Below are 11,105 nucleotides of genomic sequence, written 5' to 3'. Positions count from 1 at the left end.
AAAAACAACGCTGTGTGGTTGATGGGATCCATAAAAAAGATCTATATAGTGACATTTTTTTGGGTTCATGTGGAGATAAAAATATGGAAATGAGGCATTAGGTCTGCTTCAGTCATTTCGCTGAATCTCGTTGGCCACACACCGAGATACACAAAGCAGACTGAGAATTACTTTGGCGCCATCTGTCGGTCACATTACAGAGGCCCAAAGCACTCTTGGCATCACCATCATCACTATTTAAATGCTTAGGGATTTTTTTTTCTCCCCCCCCCCCTCCTCCTTCTTTCAATTGCCTTTGGAACATGCGTTTATGCCGAATGACAGGTATTTCCAGTGGCACCTGAACGCACTCTCCCTTTGTAAGGGGGGGCTCTTTCAGAGGAGGAGGGGGGAGGGAGGAGAGGCGGTTCTTGGTGCGGAGTTGGGTAGGGACCTCATCTCTCAATGACCACTTCAACAGCGGCTGCTGTCATCCCTCCACGTGGCGCCGCGGCTCGCACGGCTGACACGGACCTAACGACGACACGCACAGGTGAGTTCCAGGTTTCACGTTCAATTCGTTTAAACTGGCTGATAACTCACGAGACCAAAGCAAGTCTCGCTTTGCACGAGCGCGTGACCCCGGGGATGATCGCTCATCTGTATGAATCCCAACCGAGTCATTTGCCGATAGATTTACGATTCGGCAAATTCGAAACCCGCCCGCGAATTCCACCGGTGGGAACCTCTTGCCGTCCACCGCGGCTGAAGCGGACGGCGCGTCCTGCCATTGCCAATACACGCAGCCGCAGTAGTAACCGGGGCGGCCGCTCGAATGGGAACCGCGGAGAGCCTTTGCAACGAGGGGCGAAACGCCGCGGTTTCTACCGCTGGGCCGCCGCATCACCGCCCATTGAGGCAGGTGTCGGCAGATGGGCGCAGTTGTCGCTCGGCGGAAGTCATCTCGCCGTGAACCGCCGTTGATTCCCTGCACGGTCAGGAGGTGGGCACGGGGCTCCGTCGGTGGGCGGTTTGAAGCACCCCACTGGGATTTTTGCGGACAGCGTTGGTGTACGGTGTTTTTTCTGCAATATTTTGCTGTCTTTTCTTGGATTTTCTGTTTGCACTTAGTCACATATTCACTTTAAGATGTTTTTTGTTCATGTTTTAGTTTTTTGTTTGTTGCGGTTGCACCCGATTCAAGAGCCGAATGGCTCACAGGGCTATACCTAATAAATGAACTTGAACTTGAACCCACAGCCACGAGTTGTTAACTGTTTCGCGAGGCGATTGTTTTCACGAGAGCAAGCGGTGCGTGCCAGCTGGTGAAACTGCGAGAGGGTGGCCGATTGTTCACGGGGGGTCTGCATGCAAAGCCCGTGTCTGACCTTCCGCAGTGAGTAGACTACTAAACATGGCAGTGTATGGACGTTGAACTTCTTTCGCACCGTACGTAGCCAACCGTGCTAATCGGAGGTGCCGAGAAGGTCAGCAAAACTAAACACAAAAAGTAGATCTCAAGAGATGAGTGTGCCCAGCTAACGATAATTTTTCACAAAAACTGGTCGTTCAAGTTACTTTAATCAGATGAAAGGCCAGATAGACCTGCCAAAGGTGATTCAATATGGACGAGTTACAGTATTATTACCGTTACATATTTCTAATTAATCTGTAAAACTATGGCTTTCTTGGGTGTATGCCTACAGAATATTGTTCGACATGTTCAATGTATTTCGTTTTACGATACTGAATGTATAAGTATTTGATTAACATATGACCATCATTATCATATGTCCCTTCTGTCAGCTCATTAGCAAACGATGGGGGCCCAAGCAATTTCTGCCACGGTTCTCCAGCCAATGTCACTGCTTCGCTCAACATCAATCCATTCTCTTCTGCACGGACGCCACGGTGGCTAGGAGATGTTAACTACCTCGCCTGGTATACAGGAGGTCGTGGGATCGATCCCGACCCTGACGCCTGCTTTATATTGGGTTTTTCTCCGGGTGCTCCGATTTTTTCCCTCCACATTTAGAATAAACGTGCGCTTAGTGCTTGGCTGCTATAAATGTCCAAGTGGTGATAAGCCCACTTCGTTGAGCTATCATTTGTGAGAGCCAGGTCGCTTCTGGAAAAGAGCTACATAGCTTAGTGGGCTTCCTTACCTGGTAAAATTAAAACATAATTTTAGAGTTTTTTTATAGTTTTGCCCCTGCCACCTCTCCACCTGCTTTCCTGTCGTTTCCCTCTCCTCCTTCTCCTCCTCCTGCACCCTTCAGCCTCTGGTGTGCAACCCCAAGTACAGCCTCCAAGCCCGGGGTTCAATCTCGTGTCCCAAATCACTGTGGTCGTGGCTCCTTGTGCATTTGTGGATGCGCGTGCATCATCGTGTATTGCATGTTCATTGTTGTTGTTGTGAAAATGTGAACAAAAACTGTTTAAGTTACTTTCATTAGATGAGAGCCCAGATAGATCTCACGCACGAGCCGCCAATCGTGGTTAAATAGGGACACGTGTTATCACAACATTGTATTATTACCGTTACATATTAATAATTAATCTGTAAAATGATGGCTTACTTCAGTATCATGTATTAGGTATAACCCTGTGAGACATGCGGCTCTTGACTTGGGTGCAACCGTAACAAACAAAAACGTGAACAAGAAACATCTTAAAGTGACTACAACACACAACAGAAAAATCCAGGAAAAAACAGCAAAGTCTTGGGTGTATGCCTACAGAATATAGCCATGTGTGTTTGATTATTATGTGCGGGATGTTCTCCTATAACACGGTGGTAGTTGCGTTCCTGAAGAACACCGCCTTTTGAAAAAATCGCGTTGTTAATAAATAATAGATACTATAGGGGTAAAGCACGCTGAGATGCGTACGCAGGCTGAACAAAGACTGAGGCACGTGGGTAGCATCTAGAAGCATCCAGCAGTATCCCACTGCCTTGTGTGATGATGCTACGCAGAGGCAGCCGTACGGCCGCTTATTCCGACTCGCGCGACGTCGCTCCGTTCGCTCAATCACGTTATATCCAATTCGCGTCCGCGTCATAAAAAATGTGTTCCCTCATACATTCATTGCGTTAAATACAATTCGCGTTATGAAAACACGCGTTATAGGAGAACAGACTGTGTATACATATTTTTTACAATGGACCAATTGATAGATAAGAATGGCACGCTCGTGATATATCCATGCAGTGGGGTGCTGCTGTGGTGTTAATAGTTTATCACGGAGGACATGCAATCCAAGGGTTGGATACAATGGCGGAGCCAGGATTTTCAGGTAGGGGGGGCAACCCCTCCAGCAATGAAAAATGATAGGAGTTGTTAGTAAGTAAGGACTTGTCCTTTGCTTTTTATTCGATGCGTGTGCGGCGTGATCGGCATCGCGCTCGCTGAAGGTGAATGCCTTCAGGGAAGTCGTGCACTGTATACGCACAATTCTGTGAGTCACTTATAACTGCTTTGCCGTTACTTATTGCCAATTATGGACACAGACTATTGTCCTATCATCTCATAGAGTCCCTGGCACCTAATAATATGCTACACAGTGGCAGTGGGGGGTCGCAATATGCCAATGTATTACTAATAAACCCCAATGATCCGATCGATACACCACAGCCGATCGCGAGGTCACACGTTTTAGCGGGGGCAAATTATGGGTACTCCCAAACCTCTGCCAGGTTTTCCGAGCGGTGCGGAAGAGTAGGCCAACGTACCTGCTGCAGGGCATCTCTCGCGAGAGCTTCCTCGAGTGGAGGCCCTTCTACTAGCAGTGGCGTGAGCAGGCAATTGCAGGGCTGCGCCTTCACCATGTTTTGTTGCTGTTACACGCAGTGCACACCGAGAACATTTCGTGACCACGCTCACAAAGGTTCTACTCTTGTTCTCTGCTGCTGTGCGGTGCACTGCGCTCAACTCTCAACATCAATGCACTGCAACGGATGAGAAGTGCACTGAGATTGGCTTTTAAAAAAATCAGCACGTACTTATTTAGTGCGAGTTGCAAATTATATTGTACTTTAACCGTCTTTTTACATCTTACGTACGCAGGTGTATTGTGGTCAGGGCTTAGACTCTCGCCGGATATTTTCTGGGTGACTAAACTGCGGTAGGCACGTGACTGGCAGCCACAGCCATAGGGAGATGCATGGTGGATGTGGTGTGCCGGATGTGAATGTATTTTACAGGTGACAACTGGACGACATGGGTAGGCACGTGACTGGCAGCCACAGCCGTAGCGAGATTTATTGTGGATGTGGTGTGCCGGGTGTGAATATATTTTACAGGACCCTGACCTTGGAAAACCATCCAGCTAAAATTAGGCCCGGGTTATAGACTACATTTTCTGGGGAGTACAGCAGAACGTCACGTACCCGACTCACGGGGGACTGAGATTTGGGCGGATAGGTAAACATTTCGGATTTGTAAACATCTTCCTCTATATGAATCTATCGAAAATGACAATCCAAAAAAACTCAACTAGTCTGTCAATAGCCCTTTGTGTGCGGGCTTCAAAGGAAGCCTATCAAGTAGGCGACGTTTCAGGCAACGGCCCATTCTTTATGGTACATATAGAGAAAGCGTGGATAGTAATAATAACAAGAGACGGACACTGCACTTTACACCACGGGATGTGATAAGAATTAAGCGTTAATAAAGAAAACGGCAGGAGCACCACGCACATGCGCTACGATAGTTACATTTGTCAGTGGGGATATGTGACGGTTCAGAAATGCGATGTCTTACGACATTGACCTCATCTGTCTTCCCGCCCCAGGACTTCTAGCATCTGGCTGCGCAATGGACAGGGGACCACCACTCCATGCTGCTGCAGCCGCTGCTGCTGCTGCTGCCTGCCTTCACGTGGCGATCATCTTCACCTCGATTCCACTCGCAGCCGCGAAATCCAACTGCCAAGGTAGAAGAAGGGGGCGGGGGGAGGGGGGGGGGTCTCAGCTACATGGGCAGCTCGTAGGACGCCTGCAATTTGGATGATTGGACGTTTTGGAGGGCGGGAGATTTGTTGTTAGATGTTAGGAGAGCACTTTCTGTAAATCACTTCAGGGGGCCGTGGAGGATGTAAAGGTGCCTTCAGAACGACTGTGCTCACAGTCCAGGGGTCGCCAACCAAAATAACAAGAAGCGCCATTTTTTGTTCGAATTCGGTAAAAACAAAATCCGAGATCCGCAATGAACTCCCTTAATCACTAACGTCACGAAGCAGTCACTTAAAGCGCCGCATTTTGCCGACCCCCTGCGATAGTCGTTGGTGATGGTCCGAGACTCTTTACCCTTGAGAACCTTTTGGACCCATCATCTCAGCAGTGCTGCCCCAGGGCTCTAACACTGCAGTTGCCCCTGCCTGAGCCATCAGGCTCATCTCTCTATGCGTATTGTCCACATGAACAGTCCTTCTTATCAATCCACTGCTGGATAAAGGCCTCCCTATTCCGTGTGAGTTGTGGGATGTTATTTGACCACACTTCACTCTGCAGGTCAGCGTGAGTTGGGTGAAGGCAGGGAGTTTACAGGGTGGCTCCAGATGTCTCGTGAGCCCCCATTTAATTGACCCCTAACATTTTTTTCCTTTGCATATTCGTTTCTGTTTGAAATGAACCTTACGATAAAAAAGAAGTAAGTTTTAGAGAATTAAATGGGGGGGGGGGGGGGGGGGGGTCACAATACATCTGGACCGCACTGTGAAATCACAGTACAATAATGGATGTTGCTGCTCTACGCTCTGATGATCACGACTCACCATATACCCGCACGCATGGCCTATGGCAACCTGCTGTGCACGACAGTCTCCTCACAATCAAGCACTCGCCAGGCTCAACCACGCTGAGTTCTGATGACATTGGGGAATTACGGGTACTTTGGCCTGTGTAGTTTAACATCTGTCAAAGAAAACTACTCTCAATGGCCCTGTGTCTGTCCCACAATCGTCTCAATTGAATTGTGTTTTTCATTGCTGAGTAAAAGACCATTACATGTTTGTAAGTTTCGTTTTGTTTTCTTGTCTTACTTGCAGACGGAAATGTTGATTGCCAGGACCAATCTCGAGGTCCCCTAGGTGCCTTTGGGCCTCCTGGCCCTCCAGGCTTAGACTGCGAGCGTGGGATGAGTTGCTGCAACGCTGTCAAGGGAGAAAAGGGGGATCCGGGCACCGTAGATGGACCCTTCCATTTGGATGCGTGTCCTGGCGGAGAGAAGGGGTACAGTGGCGCGATGGGTTTCGCGGGAATGTCAGGCCCTCCCGGACCCAGAGGTGTCCCCGGGCAATTCGGGCCTAGTGGGAGGCCTTGCAAACTCGCGCCACCAGGGCTGAACGGGAACCCAGGATCCCGTGGGCAGTCAGGGCCTCCGGGACCCACGGGATTAATGGGACCACCGGGATTCTCTGGACAGGAGGGGTTTAAAGGTATCACGGGACTGAGAGGCGTTGCGGGCGATGGCTGCATACTTGGACCGCCGGGCCCTCCAGGCGTTCGAGGCAGAAAGGGAGCTCCTGGGCTGTGCGGCATCATGGGAATGACTGGGCCTCTTGGCACAAAAGGAGAGATTGGAGCGCCCGGTTTTCCAGGACCCGTTGGCATTGATGGGAACTGTGGAGTGACTGGCCGGCCAGGCCCTCCGGGCAACCCCGGCATCATGGGCTCAATGGGATTCCCGGGAACGCCTGGCTTTCGTGGGGGTGTTGGACCAAGAGGGCCGGTTGGGGATCCAGGTGGGTTGGGAATGTCGGGTGGTATTGGTTCTCTGGGCCCCCCCGGTGCAATCGGAGAGCCCGGAATCATGGGGCCTCGTGGAATGGGAATTCCTGGAGATGCGGGCCCACAGGGACTTCCAGGAGACGCAGGCCCGCCTGGCGCTCGCGGACCGTGCGGGATGATGGGTCCTCCAGGTTTCATGGGTCCTGCTGGACCGAGAGGATATGCGGGACAGTGCTCGGCCAGCTGCAATCAGCCGGGGCCTCCGGGGCATCGTGGAATCCCAGGTCCTCCAGGACCCCCAGGCTCAGCACCTTCACCTGCAAATAATCCGCGACATCCCTGCGAGCCAACCGATTATCCGCGACATCCCTGTGAGGCCGCGTACATTCAGCCATATCAATATTTCAAATGTTCCACCGACTACACTGAGCGCATTCCTTATGTACAAACCACCTATCGCCTGCAGCAAAACCCCAATGGCACGAACGTCGGCAAGTTGCAGCGCCCCCCGTCCAAATCATTGCCCAAGGACATCTACCGGTTCAAAGATGAGACCAAGAAGTCCAAAATGAAGCTGACTGACTTTGTACGCAAGGCCTCTGAAGCGAAAAAGAAAAGATCCCTGCGGTCCATCAACGCCGGCCGCGGCGCGCCCTTCCCAGCCTTCACCGTCAAGTCCCTGAATCTGCAGCCCGCGGCAGGCCAGGCAGTCAGGTTCGACAGCGTCATCTTCGACGCGAAGGCTCAGTACAATCGATCGAGCGGCGAGTTCATGTGCATGATCAGCGGCATCTACAACTTTGCCTACAGCCTGAACACGGAAGAGCGCGTGTGCGCGGGACTGCACAGGAACGTCGCCTCCGTCGTCGTCACGGAGAGCTGCAACGGCGCTCAGGAGGGCTGCCCCGCAGGTCGTTTCTCAGAGAACGTTGTCCTGGAGCTGCGGACCGGTGAAACCGTATGGATGGAGTTTTACTCGAAGGCTCCAGCGGTCAAGCTGGCACCTGGCAAGGCGCAGCTTACTTTCTCGGGACACCTACTGCACGAGCTGTGAGTCAACATCTCGCCATAGTGGCGAGATGTTGACTCCCTTCACCTGGTATGCAAGAGGTCGTGGATTCGATCAAGACCCTGACGCCTGTACACTTGGTGTTTGCATGTTCTCTCTCTCTCTCTCCATGGTCGTGTGGATTTGTCTCCGGGTCCTCCGCTTTTCCCCTCCATATTTAGAAACATGCATTTGGAGTATTTGGCTGCTATAAATTTTCACATGACGATAAGCCAATTCGTTGTGCTATCATATGTGGCCAGGTCGCTTTTGAAAAAAAGAGCTTCCCAGCTCAGTGGGCATTACCTGGTAAAAAAACAAAACTGTTTTAGTTTAATGAGTTGAAAGATTCCACGATGATGCTTTGCTAAACCCAATGGTTTATGGTGCGCGTCATATGTACGCTAATGTGTATCTCGCGTTTCAATATTGCAACTTTTAACCGGATTTGAATGGTGCTAAAACCTTTTTTTTTATTAATGTATTACAGCGATTTCCCTTTTCTTCAATCAAAAAACTGTTTTGTCGTTTATGTTTTGTTCGTGGAAGAAATACTTTCAGGTTAATGTTCTTAAATTGTTTAACACGAAGGCTTTCGCGACCAATATCATCCATAATAGGGGTTTTTGGGTTAGATTGTGTAAATATATAAATGTGTCGTTAAAACCCACCACCACCCGACACAGCCAACTAGTAAAGGTTGTCACGTAAACAGAACGTGGCCAATTCTTTACTAGTACAGCACACCGGTGTGTTGGTGAGCCAAGCCACAACATTTACAATCTGAGTACGTATGGGACGAATGATCAGCACGAAACTAAAAGAACATCAGAGAAATATTAAATTATCCCAAATACAACTGTCAGCAGTAGCAGAAAACGCATGCCAACAAGGACACAATCAATTGATTTTGATCATGTTGAAGTTTTGTGCAAAAAATAGCTACTACTGGCCAAGACTAATTAGAGAATCTATCGAAATTGAAAGAAATCAAAATAACTTTAACCGTTCGGATAGCTACCGCCTTAGTGCTGCGTGGAAGCGAATCATCAACTAATACATTATGTAAATGCATGCCTACAAAGGGCAGCGTACTTCAATAGGGATTACCGTTGGTAAGGCTATTTTAAGAAACACAATAGACATGAAGCACAAGTTCAAAGGGCTCGCATAATGCACATGCATCATGTACGTTGCCTCATTAGTCCCCACCCCCACCACATTGTGCAAGAGCGCAGAAGCGTGGTCAACACATCTACGCCTCTATATAAGGAACGAAACAGTAATACTTCTCCGCAAAAAGTTGTAATTACTGGCGAAACGGCATACTCAAATTGTAAATGTTGTGGCTTGGCTCTCCAACACACCGGTGTGCTGTACAAGTAACGAATCGGCACGTTCTGTTTACGTGACAACCCTTACTAGTTGGCTGTGTCGGGTGGTGGCGGGTTTTAACGACACATTTATATATTTACGCGATCTAACCCAAAAACCTCTATTAAGGATTCTTAAATGTTGTCCGTAGTTTTGATGTTCCTACATAAAGTCTTTACACCACGTTGTGCACATTGAATTTATATCAAGAATCTTTCTGCCGGATTATTATTATTGTGGTTTTGCACATTTACCAGTTATACCAAATCATACGTTCTGGCTTACCAGTACTCTATCTAGACACCCCAGTGCATTATTCAATTCCCATAACCAAAAAGTGACATTGATCAGTATTCTGTCTGACTTGCCCTCACTCCTCACCGTCACATTGACATCGGCACCCAACACCCGAGCCACGATCTCGTCAAGTAATGGCTAAATGTGCAGCCCTGCAACTAATTGGCTCGTCCAATTATGCACTCGACATATATCACTGAAAAGCAAAAGAGTAAATCGGCGTAATGGGAACTAAACCAATTATTACGTGTTCTGATAAAAAAAAACACATTTATACAAAAATTTTTAATGTTTTCAATATTCATGAAAACCAATACATGGAATTGTATGAGGATTTATTTTACCACTGATGTCATTTGGGTGGTAAGTGTATATTTTAAAACTCAAATATACCAAAAATGTACAGCGTGTAGAGTCATTTTTTTCATGTACCAAGGACGTACTTTTTTTTTACACAAAAATCTTCGACCTAATCCTATACTTTTAATTCTTCCTACTATTATTTCATACTGTCTATAAAAACAATCTCATTATAAAAATTACAGAGAAAAAATCACAGCACCTCCAATTAGCACGGTTGGCTACGTAGGGTGCGAATGACGTTCAACATAAATGCATACGTACAATCTTCAAAGCCAACTACACTACATGTCATTCATATATTGCAGTAGTTGTTAACCTTTAGTGCAGCCTTGCACCCCTTTGGTTCTCAATTGTAAAAACATATAATGTTAATAAATGCAAAGGTTTGATTAAACAAAGTAGTGAAACTTATGTGCTCGTGCTTAATTTGTGTTTCGATGATTTACCTTAAAAAAATCTGGCCGTGTCTCGCACCCCCAGAAAGGACATCTCACACCCAAAGGAGGTGCATCCTCCCCAGGTTAAGAAGAAGAACCACTGGAATATTGCTACTGAAAAACATATATAAACTCTGTTAAATATTGCTCAAATGTTTTTGTTACCACCTTACAGAATGTAAAAATAAATAAAAGTACAAACAAACACAAGGACAGGGTGAAAAATGAAGAAGTGAGAGGTGGTAGACATCACAGAGAAGATGAGAGAAAAAAGTAATATTCTAAAAAACTTTTTTAAAAACACGCTTTAATGAAATGCACCGTACTAGTAATGGAAGAACTCCACGACAATGGTGATTTACAGCAAACGTCAGTTGAGCGTGGACAATTAGACCCAAACCGAAACATAACATATACAAAATAATGTTTAAAAATATGTTTTTTTATGATAAAATATAGTATTGTGATCAGTATGACATAAGTATACCAAGTTTGCAGTCGATACCACATTGGGAAGTGGGTTAAAATTGAGTTACAAGATTTGAGGATACAACAGACAGAATGAGTTAATACAAAATGTGTAATAATAAAAAAAAAGGCTGGTGTGATTCTGTTCATGTGCAGAGACAACAGGGAAATGATGTGAGTCAGAAGGTGCAAGTGATGCAAGTAGAAGGAAAGAAATCAAGAGGAAGGCAGAAGAGGTGGGGGGGGCAATGCGGTGCGATCGTACCACGATGGCCCGAGGAGCGGAATAGAGAGATGGCGCAGGACAGGGCAGCGGAGAAAGTTGGCAAGGACAGCGGACATCCCACGTGAGTGGGACAAACGCGTAGAAGAAAAAGAAGACGACAAAAAATACATCGATAGACTATCA

General features: G+C 47.4%; 1 protein-coding gene across 1 annotated transcript; it reads left to right on the top strand.

The window, feature by feature from the left end:
• Window positions 1-439: 439 nt before the first annotated feature.
• LOC144730366 (uncharacterized) lies at window positions 440-10,202 on the top strand. The gene is made up of 3 exons (XM_078611137.1): window positions 440-532; window positions 4,774-4,914; window positions 6,028-10,202. The coding sequence occupies exons 1-3, from the start codon at window positions 445-447 to the stop codon at window positions 7,761-7,763; spliced, it is 1,965 nt and encodes a 654-aa protein (XP_078467263.1). The 5' UTR covers window positions 440-444; the 3' UTR covers window positions 7,764-10,202.
• Window positions 10,203-11,105: the final 903 nt, after the last annotated feature.

This window comes from Lampetra planeri, chromosome 35, assembly GCF_965212315.1.
Source record: "Lampetra planeri chromosome 35, kcLamPlan1.2.h2, whole genome shotgun sequence".
NCBI classification, from domain to species: domain Eukaryota; kingdom Metazoa; phylum Chordata; class Hyperoartia; order Petromyzontiformes; family Petromyzontidae; genus Lampetra; species Lampetra planeri.
Note: the sequence above shows the minus strand (reverse complement) of the source record. Positions and strands in the feature narration are given on the sequence as shown.

What these genes read in the sequence shown, in the direction of transcription:
- LOC144730366 (XM_078611137.1), top strand. Translation starts at nt 445, where the DNA reads ATGACCACTTCAACAGCGGCTGCTGTCATCCCTCCACGTGGCGCCGCG. An exon ending in CCTAACGACGACACGCACAG is followed by an intron (nt 533 to 4,773) that starts GTGAGTTCCAGG and finishes TTCCCGCCCCAG; the next exon opens with GACTTCTAGCATCTGGCTGC. An exon ending in CGCGAAATCCAACTGCCAAG is followed by an intron (nt 4,915 to 6,027) that starts GTAGAAGAAGGG and finishes TCTTACTTGCAG; the next exon opens with ACGGAAATGTTGATTGCCAG.